Here is a 20,910-nt window from a genome sequence, read left to right on the forward strand (position 1 = left end):
ATGTTGGTGCACAGATTAATCTGTTAAGTATGACTTTCACTAAAAATATATGATAGACAGCCACATTGTCTTCGTATTTTTTGATTGACCCTCGTATTAATGTATACCAGTTTCAGACAGCTTCAGGAGAAGTGGAACATATGTCTTCATGTGTCTATGAAGATTCGCTGTAATCTGTCCTAATTGCAGCTTTATTCTCCTTGTCTTGAACAAAGTTTTATAAAAGGATTACCAGTACATTCTCCTAAGTCTTACAATAAAATGGAGGAGTAAATCTCTTCAACTCATTTATATAGATTGGTCTGGTTTTCCTCGACAATCAGAATAAATGACACACGACATGAGAGTTGTTCAACAATCTTTTGTAGAGGTTGTGTAATGACAAATGTAATGCACTGTTCAAGACAAGGAATTAGGTCATTCTGCCATACAATCAATCAATAACAAACCTATTTTTGATTTTTTATGACAATCCAGTCTTTGGTTAAATGTACCTTTACTTTGCAACATCAAATAATAAATGGAAAGGATTAGAAATATATATCACCCTGTGTCGGACTCTGAGCTACTCTTATAAATGCCAACCAGATTAACTGAAGAATTAGATTTTTTTAAAGGAAAGATGTTATAATAACTATGATAAAATAAGAGTAATTTCATATCTTCAATATTTTCAAATTAATTATCCCCCCCCCCCCATTCATGACACAAAAAATAAATCTGGGAAAAAAAAAAACTTCGAAGATGAATACCTATACAACTTTTGAGAGTAGAGTTCAATGCACTCATGATATCTCTTAAAAGCTTCAATTAAATGAAAAAAATTGAAATTTGCTCTCATGTCATTATTTCCTCTGTAAAAATAAATTCCCATTTCAGCAGTAAAGAGAAACTTAAGGAGATATAATGTAACTTAGGTACTGGAGTAACAAATGGGCTTGTCAATTCTTAAGAAAGACAATCGGTTAAAATCGAGTTCAAGGGAAAGTGAAAATTTCTTCAACAACTTTGGGGGGAAGCTCAATGATTGCTTTATTCCTGTGAGCTCAGATGATATTGAATAAACCTGTCAACATTTATAACAGTTATACTTGGGATAAAAGGTCCATGAACTTGAAGTGAAGGACCTTGCAAAGATAGGTATAGCCTCACAAATCATTGAAGGGAAACCCCCAAAACACCAAGTATTATGACCAATAAATACTTAATGAAGGAGAGAAATTACACCAGGACTGTGTTGGTATATACAGAGGTTTGGTTTCCTCACAAAAGAGGTCAAAGTTCAGGACCTTGAAACAGGACACCTCAATACAAAACATGACCAAAGAAACAATTACCACACTTATTTTTTCTCAATACTGGCAATAGGCACGAATGCTTATAGTTCCCATACAAGGACTATATTATTGATCATATAGTCCTTTAAAGTAATGATAAAATGTCAAAGCTATTGTTTATTTTTTCATGGCATTCAATTCAGAGCCGCACCCATTGTGCTCAAGTCTCATTTGAGTTCACGACAGGATGTCAGAAAAAAGGAGAAAATCAATGGGTCTATGTTATTAAAGTTCATCAAAAGTTTACGCCAAATGAGATATGCGACACATATTTTATTTCAAACTTGCCATACAATTTACATGCATGCAAGTTATGATCATTATATGACATCGCCCTTGTCCTTATTTTCTAAAACAATTAAGTTTTGTACAGAAGTGCACATGATGTTAGTATGTAAACCAGACAATGAAGGATCGTTTATCAAGAGGGACACATCTCTGTCAGATCCAGAATAAAAAAATTCTACTGGTAATTAAAATCTCCATAACAATGAAATTCTAAAAATAAAATCAAGCCTATCTTTAAAACCTTATCTATAATGGTGCTTTACACGACTTGAACAATGATGACCCGCAACAATTTGTATCATATCTTTATGACACCAAAAAAAGAACCATCTTGAAAAATAGGACACTAGCCCGGTCACATCCAAATCTGCCATTGATTTTTCTCTCTCCATTTACCTAACAGCTACAGTCAATGACCTCTGGTTCTTGAAATTAAGGGCCATTATCTATTAACTCTAATGACCACCGCAAGAAAAAAAACCCTATCTGTTAACTGCACCTACTTAAAGAGGCGGTGCCTTTTGAAGAGGTCGATGGCGCTGTAGACTTTGTGGGCCGCCAGCAGGTAGGTGGCGGCTTTGTGGTACTGTCCCTCCTGCTCTAGCTGGGTGGCGTAATCCTCACACACGGTCGTCCAGGTATCAAAGGCAGCTGCAACATTTACAAGGGAAAAAAAAGGTGTTAAGAGCTTTGACAAGCATGGAAAGGAAGAAATAGAACACCCATGAGAATGATTCTTGACAAAGTATTTTGGAATCTTTTGTGTAGTTTTGCACAAGGGCCCCGGCAGAAAACCCCATGTTGCCAAACACAACCTTTGTTAATCTGTATGTTCCCAATTTCCACATTCAAGTTTTTCTCCTCTTTTATTGCTATCTCTTCTCTGCATACCTTTCTTATTCTTAATGTGTTACACAAGCTTTGGAAGAGCCTGCTCAAGTTTGAAGAGCTATTATTTATCAAATGGTATTCCTGGGGAACAATTCTATGTCAAAACTGATCAGCGTTTGGAAGATTCTGTGCATATTTTCCCTAAGGGTTTAAGTTTTAAGGGTTGATGCAATGTATTCTCAAGAATCCTTAATGTATCATTTTATGCATCTAGACATGTGCAACTCTAACTTTGAATTTTTAATCAAGGTGAACAAATATGCCCCTCAATTGATAGATCTTAAGGGAAAATGTAATTAAATAAGTACAATTTAATTGTAATTTTATATATATGCACTTCTTTCCTTAAATTAAAAAAAAAAAATTGTCATTTTTGGGCACTGTATAGCCGAACACCTGTTTTACTAACACATTTGTATTTTGTTAATTTGTCAAAATTAAAAAAGAAATCGAGAACTGCTTTTACCCATTGGTGCCATAGCAACCAGCCAGTCGGAGAGCTCCTCCCTCTCGCGGGCCTGCCGGAGGACTCCATTTATATTTCCTTTCCAAATCTCCAGTTGGTAGTAGTAATCCATGTTGTCATTGTCTTTGTGGCTCAAACCTGTCAAAGACAAAAATATAGACATGTTCAAAAGCAATGGTCCAACACTATAGCTGAATATAACAGAACGTTAGCCCACCTCCTCAACTTCACCACAAAAAAACCCTGGTGATTTACATAACATATTATAGTAAATCATCCAATACTGAGACATTAGCATTTGTACAAAGTCCAAAAAGAGAATGTATATGACAGGTGTAGATATAATAAAATATTATAAGTGGGATCTCAAGGTGATACACAAATCTTTTTATCTTTATTGAGTTCAAGAAGCTTATGAAACCACTTGAACAAATAACACCTAGTGGAAGTAGCCATTGGCCATCTTCACTGGACATAAAAATTGTCAAAAGATTTTTAAGGTCAAGCCAAGAAAATGGCCAGCATTACCAAAAAAGTGTAAGTGACCTGCAAGAGAAAGTCATATTAGCGTACTTGTTTTAAATACATGTTGTAATGACTTAATTGTATTAATAAGTCATTACAATTACTTGTTCATACATTTACCCATTTTATTGACCAGTCATATAAGAAAAATGTGTTAAAGATAGTGAAAAATGGGAATACAATAGCAAATACGTAGAAGTAGTGAATCAATTTAACTATCTTGGTATGTTGTTTAACTACAATGGTAAATTTTTATCTACACAAAAGCACTGTGCAGCACAGGGAAATAAAGCAATGTTCAGCATATCTAGTAAAATGAAAGATTTGGATTTTAATGTTGAAATTCAATTTAATGTTTTTGATACTTATGTAAAAAGTGTACTTAGTTATGGTGCTGAAATTTGGGGATTCCATAAAGGTCAAGATGTAGAAAAAGTTCATATAAATTTTTGTAAGAAGGTTTTGGGTGTCAGAAAAAATACTTGCAACAGTGCAGTTTATTATGAAGTAGGTAGATTTCCATTAGAGATTTTCAGGAAACAAAAAATTTTTAAATACTGGTTTAAATTAAGAAACAGTAAAAACTGTATTTTAAAAGCATGCTACGAAGACATGGTGAAAAATAATGACATATAGATTTCAAATATTAGGAAAGAATTGTCCACCTTAGGCTTAGCCGATTTGTATCAAAGTACTATGAAAGAATCTGTTATTTTAGATATTATATTTAATAGAATGTGTGATGTCTTTAAACAAAAAGTCGTTAACGATATAAGCAATGCATCAAAATGTATATTATATAAACATGTTGTTGATCATTTTTGTTTACAAGTTTATCTTAAGAAACCAATTCATGTAAAATATTGTAAATTATAAATTAATTACACGCTTACGGTTGTCCTCACATGACTTAAAGATTGAAACAGGGAGGTATGATAATTTAACACGTGATTGTCGAAAATGTGAATCTTGCAACTTAAATGTAATTGAAGATGAGTTCCATTTTTAAAGCGCTAAGCATAGCTCAGCGCTTTATTGTCGTTAGACTTCTATTTCCGGTGCAAGGAATAACTGCCCTCTATGAGCATAAATATACATCATTTAAACTGGTAAGAGGTATAGGGAACCAGTTATCTGGGTGACGGAAATGGCCGAGTAGATACGATTGGTTTGCGGGGCTAACGTACATCAGCACGGGATGCTACGCAGTGATGAAAAAATATAGTGCGTATTCAGAAGCTAAAATATAGAAAAATAAAATCGATTCTTTGCAAGAAAAAGTCAAAAACTGTGATAAATTACTGTTCAAAAGGTATAATTTGTGATTTTAACATATCTTTTTTCAGGCAAGTATCCATATACAAGTCGTGTTCAGCTTTAAGGTATCTCACCCCTCATGTTTTGATTTCATTGCGCAGATGATCATTATATTTGAAATGAATATGATTTTATTTATTTAATAATCACAGATAGATTATTATTTCATAATTACACAACATTCATAAAGAAAATCCATTTGAATTCAAGAAACAAACAAGTTTTTTGGGGAACTATTTTTTCGTGCGGAAGGTTTCTTAGACGAAAATGACCGAAACAACCAATTTATGAATTTTAAATATACTTTTCTTTTTATTATACTTTATTCATTATTCACATTTTTAACATTTGATAGGTTTGTAACATATTTTATAGGTTCTGTGTGACATGTACAAAATCAAATCTTGAGAATGTGATAGCCGTTTAGCATAAAATCATGCAAATATATAGAACATATCTGAAATTTTTTAAGCCAAATTTTGCGAGAATTTTACCTTTGAAGCCCTATATCTAAAATTTGACATCACTGAACCCCATGTTATATTATGTCAAAATGATACTGAATACATAGCTAGGCAAATTTGATTTATCTTATAAAATTCTTGATATTCAAAAAGTTTTTATTTCAAATCAAATTGAAACTATTATAGAAATTGTCTATTTTAAGTGCAAAAAGGTCACACAAAAATTTATGCAGCTTCGTACAATTTTTTTTGCGTAATCCCTCTATTCAGTGTGACCATTGTGCATAATTAAAAACAATATTTGAAGAAATAAGTTTGCTTAATCAAAAATACTGACAAAAAATCCTAATCAGGATGAAATATTGCATTTTAGGTGCGAAAATGTCAAATTAAATAGGCCATAACTCAGAGGGATGGATACTGACCCCCCATTATCTTTGTATTTTTAAGTATGTTTTGTGTACAGATTTCAATGATATACTTCTCAAGAAAATCTTGATACAACAACATTGAGGAGTGGGTTACCTTAATTCACATCATCTTCAGAAAGTAACATATATTTAAAGAAATCTGGCCTTCGATACTTTAAATTGATATTCATTAAACATAAACCAAAATTTCGATAAGGCTCATTTCCGCCTACGCTTGCACACAATAAATTTTCTTAGAACCAAGCTAGGTTAGCGCTTTTCAGTACTTTCAGTACTTTGATTTACTTATTTGTCCATCACTTCGTAGTCTAAGAGATAAGTATATTAAAAAATACTACTCCCGAAAACCAAGTGTCTATAAAGTTATTCAGTTATTATCTACATCTAATACTAAAAACAGAGTATTATTTAAATTCGGAATTATTTTAATTCTTGGAATTTAGAGAAACAGTGAAAAGTAGCCTTAGTCACTACTAATTCATCAACTAACCCTGATTTCCGGACTTCCGGTTTGGTGCGCGCCGAAAATGGCATGAATTTCTTCAGGATTCACAAAGGGAGTTAGCAAATCCTGGATTTGCTAACCCCAGAGAAAACCTGGGGCATGCGCCCAATAGGGGTTAGCAAATCCTGGATTTTCTAACCCCAGAGAAAACCTGGGGCATGCGCCCAATAGGGGTTAGCAAATCCAGGATTTGCTAACTCCCTTTGTGAATCCTGAAGAATTTTTACTCAAGCACATAAAAAAGAACTTAGATCACACCACCTACAAATCAACATTTACATAATATATTTTGTAATGAATAAATTCACTGTGTAAGAAATACATGACTGATTGTTTTAAACAAAAATCAATATCTACAGACATTTAATTTTTTTTATTGAATACATTTGTAATATAGATGATACCAAGAAATTTCTGTTTTCACATCAGTAAACTAAGGGCAATTAGTAATGCCCTGTTTAACATTGACTGTGAAAATCAGGGTTAGTTGATGAATTAGTAGTGACTAAGGCTACTTTTCACTGTTTCTCTAAATTCCAAGAATTAAAATAATTCCGAATTTAAATAATACTCTGTTTAAGGTGGCTCGACACACCAATGCATTATTTGATGGATCGATGAAGAATCATTTTTGAGAAATGATTATACAAAAATGACACCTATATCGGCCTCTTATTATTTTATATGAATTTTTTTGTATTTTTTGATAGAAACCGGAAACATCGTTTTAGCTGCGAACAAGATATATTAGAGCTAAAAATTTGTTATCAATTAATGCACAATACAATTATCTGTAGATATATATCAAAAATGGCCAGAAAAACTTTGAAATATTTTTGTAAAAAAAATATTTATGAAAATGAAAAAAAAGGATTGTAGATATTTTTTAAATCTATGGATAAAAACTGCAGATAAACTGTTACTCGCATTTAACAATTGCTGTACAATCATATTTCAACAAGAAATTGAAACCAAATAGTGAAATTAAAGAAAAAATGGAAAATTTTAAAATCGAACCGATCCCGATTGTAATTAAACTGATCCCGAACGAAATCACATAAAGTTAGAATGATTCAGAATTTTGCAAAAATTTCAGGTTGTTTAGCTGTAAAATGGTTTCGTCATTTACTAACTTTATAATTTATATCAATTACTTAGAAAAAAACTGCAGTCTATTTGTAAAATTTCAATTTTAAAATAATTCTGATCGGGATCAGTTTTTTTTTCAATCGGGATCGGTTAAAATTTGATAAATAGCAATTTTTCCAAAATTTCGCATTTTCATTTCAATTTCTTTGTAAAATATCATTGTTTAGTAAATAGTTTATGTGACTAAATGTATTTTTTAAAATTTTATCCATAGATTAAAAAGATATTAAAGAATTACAATTTTGATTTTCAGAAATATTTTTTTAATTAAAAAATTAAACACTTGACCAAACGATATTTGGCATGAATTTATTTATAATTATATTACACATTAATTGACAACAAGTTTAAAGCTCTAATAAATTCTGTTTGTCTGTCAAACAGTTTTTCCTATTTCAATGAAAAAATACAAAAAAATTCGTATAAAATAACTGAAAGCCGATATTGATCTCTGTTTTGTGGAATCATGTTTCAAAAAAAATTCTCTATCGATCCATAAAATAAAATTTTGATGTGTCGAGGAACCTTAAAGAACTGTGTAATTTAGATAAATATTTATATTATGCAAACAAGCAACGAACTCTCCATGTGAAATATCCAAATTGATTATGTGCACTTTGTTTTTCTTACTGTTTATTTAATATGTATATGTTCATATGTATAACCTATGAGACATTTGTCTCTTGGAATAAAGAACTTGAAGAACTTTATCTATTTGTCCATTGTATTGCATTGCAGAATGAGTCATATAACTGACTTGTTGCATATCACTATTGCTATGGCTATAGAATGAGTCACATTAACTTGTTACATATCACTATTGCAATGACTTGTAGAATGAGTCACATACATGTAACTTGTTACATATCACTATTGCAATGACTTGTTTTATCATTATTGTTGTGACTTATACAATGAGTCATATAACTTACTTGATAGATTTTACTTTTGTAATGGCTTGCAGATCATTTTATTGTATCAGATAATTCAACTAACTAATGTTACATATAACTTTTGTGCTGGACAATGACCAATAGAAAAGAGTCTTTTAAATACTAGATACCAATTTGCCATGGCTTACTTGTTACTTTTACTGCATTTCTATTGTGATTGAAGCTAGATGGTCAATCTGATCTAATCAAGTGTAAATCTTGTCTTGTTAACATTTTTACATTGCATAATGGACTTATTGTTCTTATTGATTCACAAACTCAAGGGTCGTACGAAAAACAAATAAGAAAGTAGATTCAACTGACACAAGTTTGCACAGCAAACATCAGCTCTAAAAAGAGGAAAAATATCCTTGTAATTTCAGAAACTAAAATATAGTTTCCTCAAGACCCTTAATCAAATCACAATGGAGATAGATATTATGATGGTAAAATAAAAAGCTGTGAATGTTGTGAAAAATAATATTTAGCACCTTCATGCACTTTCTATGACACTGAGGGTCAGAAAGTTCAAGGAGGTTTATCAGACCCTACAGTTGTTCAAAATGTCTGAGTCTTTAGAAGGAAGACAGGATGCAGAAACCATATAAAAACAGACAAGAGCAAAATGAATGTAGAAAAAGAACAAACAGGCAATCCTGGAGCGATTCATCATGGACGTGTGAACGGCGAGAGAGAGGAATCAGCAGAAGTTAAGGCTGCAATATCCTGTCCCTCTGACAGGTTTCAAAAGGAAGGGAAGACAGTCATACCAAAGACCAATGTTTTGCAATATCATATTTCTAGCACTGGGATGGCCTGTTCTTCATTCAGAAAACTCCTAGCTTATTATGTGGTATGGAACAGAATTTATCAGATTTGCAAACATATGGGACACAAGAAGGAAGACAGAAAAAATGCCGTATATCCGGTAATTTTGGCGATGATCTAATTTTTGCTTTTTTCACGATCTCTATTAAATTGCAAATAATTGAATACACAGATGCTATATCCTGTATCAAAAACTTTTTAAATCGCAAAAAATGACTGACGCAAATTAAAAATGTTACAGATTTTCCCCATTTTTGCAAATTTTGTGACACACGAAAAAAAATGGATATACAGTAATCGGTAGAATGAAACAGTACAATATTTACAACATATTAGCCTACAAACATAATGCAGTACACTAGGGAAGATAGAAAGAAAAAAAATGTCACATTGTCGAGGTAAAACCCCTCTCTTATACATATATGTTGGTCCAACTCTAGCACCATAACACAGTCTACACTCATCTACTCAATTTTAATGTCAAAAGATTGGACCAAAGGAGTCTTGATATACAATAAGAAATGCAGAGAGCACATTACATATATCATTAAAAGCAGCAAGTAAGTGATGATTTAGTTATAGCAAAACCTAGGTGTTCTAAATACACAAGTACACAGAAAAAAATTGGTCATCAGTATAGCAAAAAGGTCATTCCCTAGATTGGCCTGATTATCATTTTAAGATTGCTGGTCTTAATTCTTACTTGTCAATAAAAGTGGAGAAATTGAGTGTAACAATCCATCAGAAAATGACCTTTGGTGGATATTGGTGTTGTTGAACCTATTAACACAACTTCAATTAGCATTCATGAACTTCAAATAACTTGCAGTTTAACGCTAAAATGCTAAAATACAAAAAAAGTCTTTACTCAGCAATTTAATTCACAAGAAATGGTCCCATAAAAGCTTTCAGTCTTAAAGCCTCAGGTTTTCCTTAACGCCAATAGCAATAATGGCATTCAATTTAAAGAGACACTTCCCGAACACAGAAATACGAACATAATCATAAAAGATCTGCAGACGTGTGCATGGATAAATATAGTCCCACAATAAAGTTCAAGAAAGATCATATCAGAGATCGTTCCTGAACAACTTCAGATATACATGCAGCCATTTGAAGTCAGATATTACTGGTAATGGTTTGAACTTGTAAACCTTGGACTAATGGTAGTCTGCCATCTTCTTTACTGCTTCCCAAAGTGTGGCCATTGTGTTAGCTAAATTGTCATATTTCATATACTGCATACATTTCCTGCATGATAATTTCCCGGTTAATCAAACCACAATCATTCTAAAAGCAGGGATTAATAACATGTCTTATGGAACATAAAACTGTCAAATCAAGGTATGAAAATGACATGACATTTGGAAGCTTGAATACTCAAAATTAGTTTTTTAAATATAAATTGACAGTTTGTTATTCTTCTGAGTAAATGTGTTGGTTACAGCAAAAAATTTCTTATTTGTAAACTACTGTGAAATCATCATTGTTCGTGAGGGACCAATGTTCGTGGCTTTTGTGGGTAACCTTTGCCCATGAATTTACATCCCCACGGACATACATACAAGCATTTGTTTAATATCTATTAAAATCAACCCGAACTTTCAACCAACGAAATTATGTCCCATAGAACCTGGAAAATTTTGGCTATCCCCGAACACTGACCCCCACGAATAAAAATGATTGCACAATATATGTATAAAGAAAATGTTACACAACAGTGGTTACCTCATTCCATGAACAAGCTCCCACAGAAACAGCTGAAGACCTTGAATTAAGTCAATATATAAAATGTCCAAGACCACAAGAAGCAGACCCTCCACAACTTTAAACAGTTTACACTATTTCTGATACACTAGCTAATTCTGCCTGGCACTGCTTGAATCAAAAACTCATTACGTGATCGGCACGTTAATTGAACTCCAAGTTCCATATTACACTGGTAATCCAAATCAAGTGGCATGTGTCGGAGACAGCGAATTAGGTCAAGACCAGGATTAGTCCCGGCATAAAACGCATTAAATATCACCTAAGCAAGGTCACTGGATCTTACCTTTAATACTTATCAGCTGATCGTCCCTTTGCGAGAGCATAGACAAATTTTACATGGCTGCTATTTAAATAACCTTTTCAACAAAGTTAAATATATACATCTTGTAAATGTATGTATATCAAATTTACAAACTGTAGTTCTGCCAAGAAAAATGGAATATTTTTATCCAAAATGGACAAAGAATGTTAAAACTTTAAAAAAGAAACAATTGATTCAACTGATAAAAAGTTCAGACTTTCATTGTTATCAAATTTTACTGTAACAGTTGTATAGATTTAAGATGAGCAGAATGCCCTGATTGTACAATTATCTGAGTTCTCTATTAAGCATTAAAAAAGAAATGCTGAAACTGAAATAGAAACTATAGAAAAATATTTTTATCCCAAAATTGAAACAGAAAACAAATCATTTTTATACAAGCCTAATAATAACCAGGTTGCTTTCCAATACAGAAAGATAATCTGTTTACTATCTAGTTGATTCATTCTGTTATAAATCAAACTGAACATTTTACACAAGTTTAACATTTTAAAACAACATGGATCAAATTAAAATACAACTGAAGCAAAATGAAAATACCAGTTTTATGGAAAAGTTCACTCAGGACCAGATCCTGCGGAAACCTGAATGACATGTATAATGATTTATGAAAAGGAAAATTGACTCAATTGCAAAGGTGTGAATTTCATTATAAAATACATTGTGATTTATTGCTGAGCACTGTAGAATCACCATAAATAATTGTGCTCAATTTTTGTAGATCTCATGGATTCTTCGGATTACTAATTAAACATGAGGAATTAATATCTGCATAAAATCCTGAGAAACATCCTTCACAGATTTTAAAATCTTGTTACAGTAAAACTCGGTTATAGCAAAATCCTAGGGACCAGTGGATTTACTTCATTATATCCGTAATTCGTTATATCCGTATAACGAATTCGCAATAATAACTATAACAAAATCATTATATACATTTCATCTTTTACAAGACTATATTTTTTTGCTAATTAAGGCTTAAAATAAAAAATACATTACTTTGATAACTTTAATAATCGGATTGTGAACTGAAAAATTTGTATGAAATTAAATTCATTCAAACTATTATGTTAAATGGTAGTGTCAAATTTCGTTATTATTCACCTCTACGGGACTCAAAATCAGTTCGCTATATCTGTAAATTCGTTATATCCAATTTCATTAAAACCGTTAGATTTGAAAAGATTTGTTAAGAATTTTACCGGGGACTCAAGAAAACTTCACTATATCCGAAAATTTGCTATATCCATGTTCGTACTAAACGAGTTTTACTGTATTATTGTTCTGACAATTGTGAACTACAAAAATTTAAAATGAAAGTTTGGCGTTCGCTGTTTTATATTTGAAACGATATGATACAAAACGAGATGACAAGTTGTGGAATTACAGAAAGAAGTACTCGCAAAAATACGGAGTCTACAATACCCTTTACCAACATATTTGAAAATCACTTTTCAATCTGCATATCACTGGAAGGAATTTATCATGACAATGAATATATTATTTCAATCCTTTGAACTAACTGAACTTTAATTTTATGAAATCCATAAAATTTCACAAACACAACAACATAACAAAAAAATTGAAAAATTGAAAACCAATGAAAGTGTTCTCTCTTGACCAGTATAAACACTACAGAATGCTAAGTGTTAAAACTACAGATCATTATATTTTTTTTCTAAAATTGCATGTTAGTTTAAATTATAAAACACAGCATCAGAGCTATTTACAGTCCACTTAACTGGTATATCAAATTTTAAAAATCCATGTGAGATGTGCTATTCAAAAGCTATAATGTACCGGTACATGTAAAAAATTCCTGAATCTGAACTTGATGCCCATTAAATTAACCTGCCCTAGAAAAAAAATATATTGCGTCCCAGCGCTAAGAATCTTGTCACCAGTGTCCATACAGTCGATAGCTGTGTCACAGCGTCCCTGACCATTTCCTGTACAAACACCGCGGGCCTCTGATAAGACGCCGGTCGTCTGGCCCTTTCGTTGTGACCTACTGTCAGAGGTAGGTTCACCAGGACTTAAATTACTAACAGGTCATTCTTAATATACTTAATAAACAAATATGTACTAACTCTACCCTAAAGAAAAATCAATGAAAATTCATGGCGTAATGTTGGGTTTGAATATCAGTACATGTTTTTAAAAAAAAAAAAAAAGCAGTACAATATTTCAAATATCTTTGCAAACAACTGGAATAATAAGCATGTAGTTAGGGTTAACCATAGTGTTCATATTCAGGGATTTTAAAGCCTTCCTGTTCCAGAGACAGCATACTGCACACACAAAGTAAAGCAATCATGCAGCAGTAACCAAAATTAACCCAGCTTTTTTCAGTTGAACTCAATGGTTTCATCTAATGACCTATTTCAGTGTCCCGATGAAAACAGAAGAAAACCTCAGGAGGATTTTTGTTAGCTGCTTAGAACATAATAGGACTGGATGACTGGCTATAGCTCTAGAGGTTAATGTGATTTATGCACTGGGGCCATGCAAGCTTACAGGTTTAGCTTTCAGGAAAAATGGGCATGTTCATGCTCTTTTTCTCCCTCAAGAAGTATGTTACCATGCCTGATTGACATAAGATGATGCACCATTGACTTTATGAGGTCATTTCATGACCTTTTCCAGATGGTCAAATTTTCTACCTTTGATTTAAAGCACCCAAAGACCATATAATAACATTCTCAATTTAGTGTGAGTGCAGTGACCATAGATTTTGAAATAGGGAATATTTCTTCTATTATGCAGAAAAATTTAGGCTACCTTTATCATACATGCTTCCTTGAGTTCTAGGCATTTTATAGGATGCACATTTTTATCTGCATGCATTTTTGTTATATCACAATGATTTTTTAGGAAACATCTATTTTGAGAGAGAGAGAGAGAGAGAGAGAGAGAGTAGGTACTTCATTCCAAACATGAACTCCAAAGCCTTTCAGCTTTGTAAAATTACAAATTTTACAGTCAAGACCCTATATCTACAGCACTTTCTCACAATTTTTCAAATTACTGTAACTGACGTGCACAGTTTGATCAGACTTTCAATTTGCTTTCATGCTGAATATAATATTTTTAAAAAATATCCTTCTTTTGACCACATAAAACCTGCTGCGAATATCTCAGTTAGATAAGGTTTTTGAATTATTTACTTTATCTTAATATTAAAAATGCATGTATGCAAGTCCTCATTTCAATGCAAATATATGGTATGCAACATCTAAGGTAAATATTTGTGTAAATATGTGCAAAATATGTTAATGTATGATATATATAATATGTTAATGTCAAATTTTCAGAATATAATTTCAGACAGTAATTTAATGTGCACAAAAGTTAATATAATAAAATAGACAATTAAATAGGCAATAAATTAAAATGCATCTTCAACAACGATAAATCAATTTCAGAGTAGCAAAAAAAACAACTTTTTTTCATTCAAAAATTGACTAATTAAAGATTTACAAATAACTCATTACAATTATTTTGATGATAAAATCAATTTAACAAAACCACTGACAACCATACTGATCATATCTCTGAGAGGCAGACACTAATTTAGAGAACATTCGACATACACTTTAAGAAATTGCATCAAAATGACCCAACAACTGTCAATGAATTATCAAACGACAACTGCATTTTAATTAAGCACATGAAAAACAAATTTAAACACTTACCGGTAAATGAAATGCGACATCGGATGATTGTTCTTTGTGGCAACACAGTCAAAATGACACAGTCAAAAGACTCCGCTCATGTTCAATACCACAGCACATACATGCCTTATAAACACACCAGAAATTCCCGGAGAAATTATCTGTAAAGCTAACCGAGTTTTCCTTTACTTTAACTTTGCTTGATTAACTCACTTATAAAGACCCACAGAACTGAGTTCAAGCTTGCATTACACAATAACAGCATTGACAAAGTGACACTAGAGATTGTTGCTGTTATAATCCCTCCCCTATCCATTTAAGACCAAGAATCTTTTAACCTGGTTACAACACACGTTCATTTTGTTGCAGCTTGCTAGTAGCTGCTGCTGAAACTTTCTACTACAACATGAACGAGACAGGGGAAGCTGGGAAAAGATACCCACGTTATTTACAGATGACCTATTTCCTCTCAATTGCATTAAACAGGACAGAGAATCCATTTATGTTGAGAAAACAGTTCATCGATATTTTGCCCCTTGGAAAACCAATGAAGCTGTCCTTGGGCAGTAAGATTATTTTACCAAAATACTCAGAGCTTAATCTCAGTTATCAAACTCTATGATAATAATTATTGTATGAAAACCAAATAAATAACTAAAATCAAAATCTATATGAAGACTTTTCTTATCATTTGATGCGAGAGATCTAGCATAAAAGATTTAACTATTTCCATAAGTCATTATATCAAATGACATCTGATTTTTTTTAATGAATTTCTTCCCCCACCTGAAATAGCATCAAGAGAACAACATGAAAATAAAAACCCTCAAGATGTGTTCAAAATAGTTACGACTCTGACCTTGATTGAACCTAGTCGGGGTTCTCCTTTGACTTTTGAACCACAAAAAAGAACAATTTATCTATTAAGAGAACTGCAGGTTAGAAGCCGAATGCCACAATAAATCTCCAGATGAACGGATCTCTACACCCCAAGCCATACATCTTAGCAGTTACATCACTGCCTTAATTAATTAACCTACATTGTGTGCCATGACTGGATTGCTAAGCCAGTAAAAGTCTACTTTGTCCCAGTAACTGAATATATGTACTAATATTTGATTTCTCTTGAGTTTTAATGAACTAGTACAAATGTAATAACAAATTCATTAAAATTTCCCCCAACAAAAAATATATCCCATATTCACAACACATTGTCTTTCATTATCGATGCAAGAAAAATCAGGAGGCCTGCCTTTTGGTCCTTGGATGCATTACGTTATAAAGTTTCAACCACTGAAAAAATGGAAGAAGGTATATAAATATATAAGAAAATTTTCTGGCTTGTTGATGTATTTCCATATCGTATGATAATAATGATTTAAATGAAATACTAAATGATTCATAAATTATGATCTTCAAAGGAGAATTTTGATTAAAGGGCTTATTTTGAAGAGGACCATTTAGATCCAAGGAAAGTTTTGTCTAAAAGTATGGAATAAATGTTGTTATCTTTTTCTTTGTTTTAAGGTCACCGCAAACCTTCTAATCAAGGGCGCTTTATGTAAGTACCTAAGTAAGTAAATTATTTGTTATAGAGACCTGTGTATCATTTACAAGAAAGAATATATACATTTATATTAATCAAACACCGTTGGACCTTTAAGTCAGTTAACACTAAATGATAATTTTCTCAATTTAAATGCAGAATAAACAACAGTTTGTCTTGGAAAATTATACAAATGACAGTTTGAAAGAGGTTGTCTTGAGTTAACAAGAAGAATTTGAATACCTAACACTTTGATAAAGTTCACTCCTGTAATTCAGATATAGAGTATGCAAAGAGAAGATATGCTCCAGACAAGGATAATACACAGAGAAGTAATAGTATCTGACCTTGACATTTAATCCAGTTTGGTCCAAGGTCACTACATACCCACTACTCAAGGCCACAGAATATGTGAAGTTGGTATGGAGGGATTAAATATGAATACCGAAGACAAGGATTTTACACAGAGAGGTTATTTAAAGCTGACACTGGCTCAGGATCAATGCATATCCGTAGTACACAAACGCACTCTACAGGTCACAGATGTTGATGTTCCAGATAGGAATTTTACAGAGAATTCAACTTAATTTGACCTTTGATCCATACAATTGGATTCAAGGTCACTGCATACCCTCTATCCTCAATCACTGATAGTCAACTTTAGTCCAACTTGGCGAAAGGAAAAGGAATTACATGTATACTCAAAACAAGTGAAATCAGGCCTGGGGGCCATAAAAGTTAGACGAGCTCACTTTTGAGCCAAGTCTCACTTTTATCAAAGAAAGATATAGTGGAAAAGTGAGACTGAGATCGAAAGTGAGATCGTCTAACTTTTATGGCCCCCAGGCCAGGACAGACCGATGGATGGACGTTTCATGGACAGACTGATCACAATAGGGCGTCCACAGAACACTAGGGCGTCCACAGAACACTAGGGCCTCCACAGAACATGGTCCTAATCAAATCAGGAAAATGCTTTTGACTTTGTGTAGTAGAAAATCCACTCTAGCACACAGGAATTTTGGAGAATTCTTGAATTTTTATGCTTTAAAAATAAGTTACGACAAAACATTTTTTATCATTTTACAGGTTTAATGATAAATACTACAATACTATTCTCTGCAACTCTTTAGTATCTTGTATTTATTAAACACCCTCACCCCCCACCCCTTTAACCTGGATTTATGGTTACTTGTACCCTATAAGATAAACAGATTAGTTGAAAATCTGAAGCAGCAGTTTTAAAGTATTCTGTCAAAAATGACTATATCATGTTTCAGCCAATACTTTTACTTCAGAGGCAAAAAATAAATCTCCTTGGAAGTTTTTTAACAGTTATTGTTAAGGAGATGCAGGGCAACATGAATAAATAGGTCGATTAATTTTTTTTAGTGTAACACAAATAAATTGTTTAAAGTCAAATATTTAACAATGCGTTTATTAAAAATTCATAATTTTGCAAGTCCTGGCATCATGAAATAAAATCATCAATACCATAATGTCTGTTTGTTTGGAGCATGAAAAGGGTTTTCATATTCCCAGTGCATAAGATAAAAATTAAATTTTAGCTAGAGTTGTGCAGTTTACTAATGGATTTTGAATATAGCAATTCAATTGCAAATGATTCATCATTGTATTATAGAAGGAAATAAAAAATTGAACATTATTGAGATTACAAGATTAAAAATTTACAAATAAAAAGGTCCTATGTGAGTCTTGCTTTATCCAGAATTAACTACCTCAAAAAAGGGTAAGAGAAAAAACTCCATCATCCAACATTTTGCAAACACGATCTTGACCAGATTCTCTTAATTAAAAAAAAATTCTAGGTCAAATAAAATGAAACAAAGCTCATTATTTAGCTAAATAACCTAGTTTAACAAAGAATCTATTTCTTTTGCAGAATATTTCTGTCATAAAAAGGCGGAGAGAAATTACTTTGTCAGTTGCTATGAATATTACGTCCTTGAATTCAAAGCAGAACACTTTTCACGAGAACGAAAAAGCAGAGTCATCAAAATGTGTGTATATTCACTAGATTATCACAATCAAACAACTCCCCCTTTGTTTATTTTCAGATAACCTATGCATCTCTTATCTGCAAAGACTCCCCCTATTCATTCAAAGAAATCTCTGAAAGATGTGCCAGGTATCAGGGATTTCTGGGCACACACTCAAATTTTCTTGAAATTTTTTTTTTGTATCATGTCAGTAATCAGACATAAATGCTTAGCTCCTAATACATGCTTCTTTTCTGAGTGCAGAAGATAATTGTTTCACCCACCAAAATAGTGTGTCATGGCCACAAACACTTTTCTTTTTCATGCATTCTTTTAAAAAAAAAGCCTCCAAATTACAGGATGTTGGTTAATTCGTTTGGCACAAAAATGTTACTGAAATTGAACATGGCAACCATTATGCATGCCAGGTGACAGAGCAAGAGTGAGTACAAACCAATTCTCCTTACAAACTTAACTATAGCCAAGATTAAAAAATAATGACAAGAAAATGCGAGGAATTATTCCCAACCCTCAGCAATAAATTAATTAGAGATTCAGACTGCCGGGGTCTATCCTAGCCTGCAACAGGCTCCCTGCTATGAATTACAACTTTAACCTGAAAACCTTGCATAATCCAAGATGACAGATTGTGATCAATCAGTCAGCATTCACCACCAGATGTTAAGTCTCTATTTCTAGTTACCCTTCTATTAATCACTTTAAAATGATCACTCCATGATTTTTTTTAATCAACATGTTGCTACAATCCACAACATAAATACACACCTATTGGTATCATTACATAATATCGAGTATACCTACTGATACCATAATGCAATATGAATACCAGTACATTTATTGCAATTATCACAACAGAAGTACATGTACCCTTATGCCATATGATCACAAAATACGAATGCATGTATACAACTATTACTATTATCACACATTATAGATATAAATACTTATAACTATTGGCTGGAGAACACAGGTCACACATGCATGCAATTTTTTGCTGGCTGAAACCATTTACTTTTTTCAGAGTTTAAAAATTCCAAAGAACTTGAATTAAATAGTACTCTCAGACTCTCAGCAGTTGGATAGTTTGGACAAATGACAACTTTTTGCAGCCAAATAAAACACTAGACATATATTTTAAAAGATAATTATAGACATATGAGTTCTAAAAAAATTGAGCTTATAAAATAAAACAGAAATTGATTATGATGCAGTCAACAACTTGATCAATATGTCCCCAAGATGATATTTTTATTCCCTTCCCCTTTAGGACATAAATAGCAAAGTAAAATTAAATCAGGAAGCATGTTTCATTTGTAAAATTAAAGAACATTCAACATTAATTGCCGTCACATCAAATCTAAGAGAAAAACTATTAAAAAGAAGTAATTCAGCCTTTTTTTTGGGGGGGGGGGGGGGGAGAAATTTTAAGAACAAAACCACAATACATTCATGAATCACAATTTAAATATGACAAAAAGACATTTTTAGACATGAAACTGACAACTAGGGCACAATTACCAGCCTATCAATAGGGGTATCTAGGTCACTGATTATACCTACGAAGGATGTAACTAGGTCATTATGACCTCCTATAATACACACATTCACAATATAACAGTAGTGCATGAAATTTATGCAGATAAACAGAATTATATTATTCTTGATATTATACAATTTTTGCAGAATAAATCAAAAATAGTACATGTATTATTTCATATGCAGCCTTGCGAGATCAACTTTCAAATCATAAAATCTTGAAGATCATGCATTTTTTCAAATATTAGTACTGCTTGCATTTGATGCCTAAAAAAACATTACTTCACTTACTCTGACAAGTACCTGTATAGGGAGAATCTGAAGATAAATGTTGATCTGACCTCCTTATGGTAATGTATGACCTATATTAACCTGGTTCATGCTATCATGTCTTCATACAGTCCTTCTCTCAGTGAATATTTTGGGTCATTAACTATCTAAGAATATACATCACCTTTAAGAACTCATACTAAGTATATAGTCTGTGTATGAATGGTTCGACATCTTTAGCACCTTATATCAAAGTCAATTCATATATTCTTAGATGGACTATTGGGTAATAAGCAATTTGTTTTGATTACATGTATATATTAAATACATATATCATAATGTCATAGTATGCATCTCTAAAGGGTCAATCAATTTAAGTCCTTAATAAAAAACACTGTCCCTTTGTATCATATGCATTATGCACCCAGATGATAACAAAATTAGATTCAATGTACCCATAACAGACAAAATCTCACTTGAAGCTATTTCTTCAAAGTGAAAATATACTGAATATCGGGTTATTTTGGCCCCACTTCTTTTCTCCTTGCCAAAAGTTTCCCCCCACCTTGAATTCGCCAAGACACAGTTTGAAATAGATTACCGGTATCTCTCAAATTAACTTTAAAATATTCAAAAAT

At 32.3% G+C, this 20,910-nt stretch overlaps 1 protein-coding gene across 1 annotated transcript in view; it reads right to left on the reverse strand.

Annotated features, from left to right (window-relative positions):
• Nucleotides 1-20,910, reverse strand: part of LOC128193134 (uncharacterized) — a 102,456-nt gene that overhangs the window by 12,514 nt on the left and 69,032 nt on the right. Inside the window, exons 57-58 of the mRNA XM_052866408.1 lie at nucleotides 2,983-3,120; nucleotides 2,129-2,276 (exon numbers count right to left, since the gene is read on the reverse strand). Coding sequence (XP_052722368.1) covers nucleotides 2,129-2,276; nucleotides 2,983-3,120 — 286 coding nt within the window. The remainder of the gene's footprint in view (nucleotides 1-2,128; nucleotides 2,277-2,982; nucleotides 3,121-20,910) is intronic.

The sequence above is a fragment of the Crassostrea angulata genome, chromosome 7 (genome assembly GCF_025612915.1).
Source record: "Crassostrea angulata isolate pt1a10 chromosome 7, ASM2561291v2, whole genome shotgun sequence".
Classification (NCBI taxonomy): Eukaryota; Metazoa; Mollusca; class Bivalvia; order Ostreida; family Ostreidae; genus Magallana; species Magallana angulata.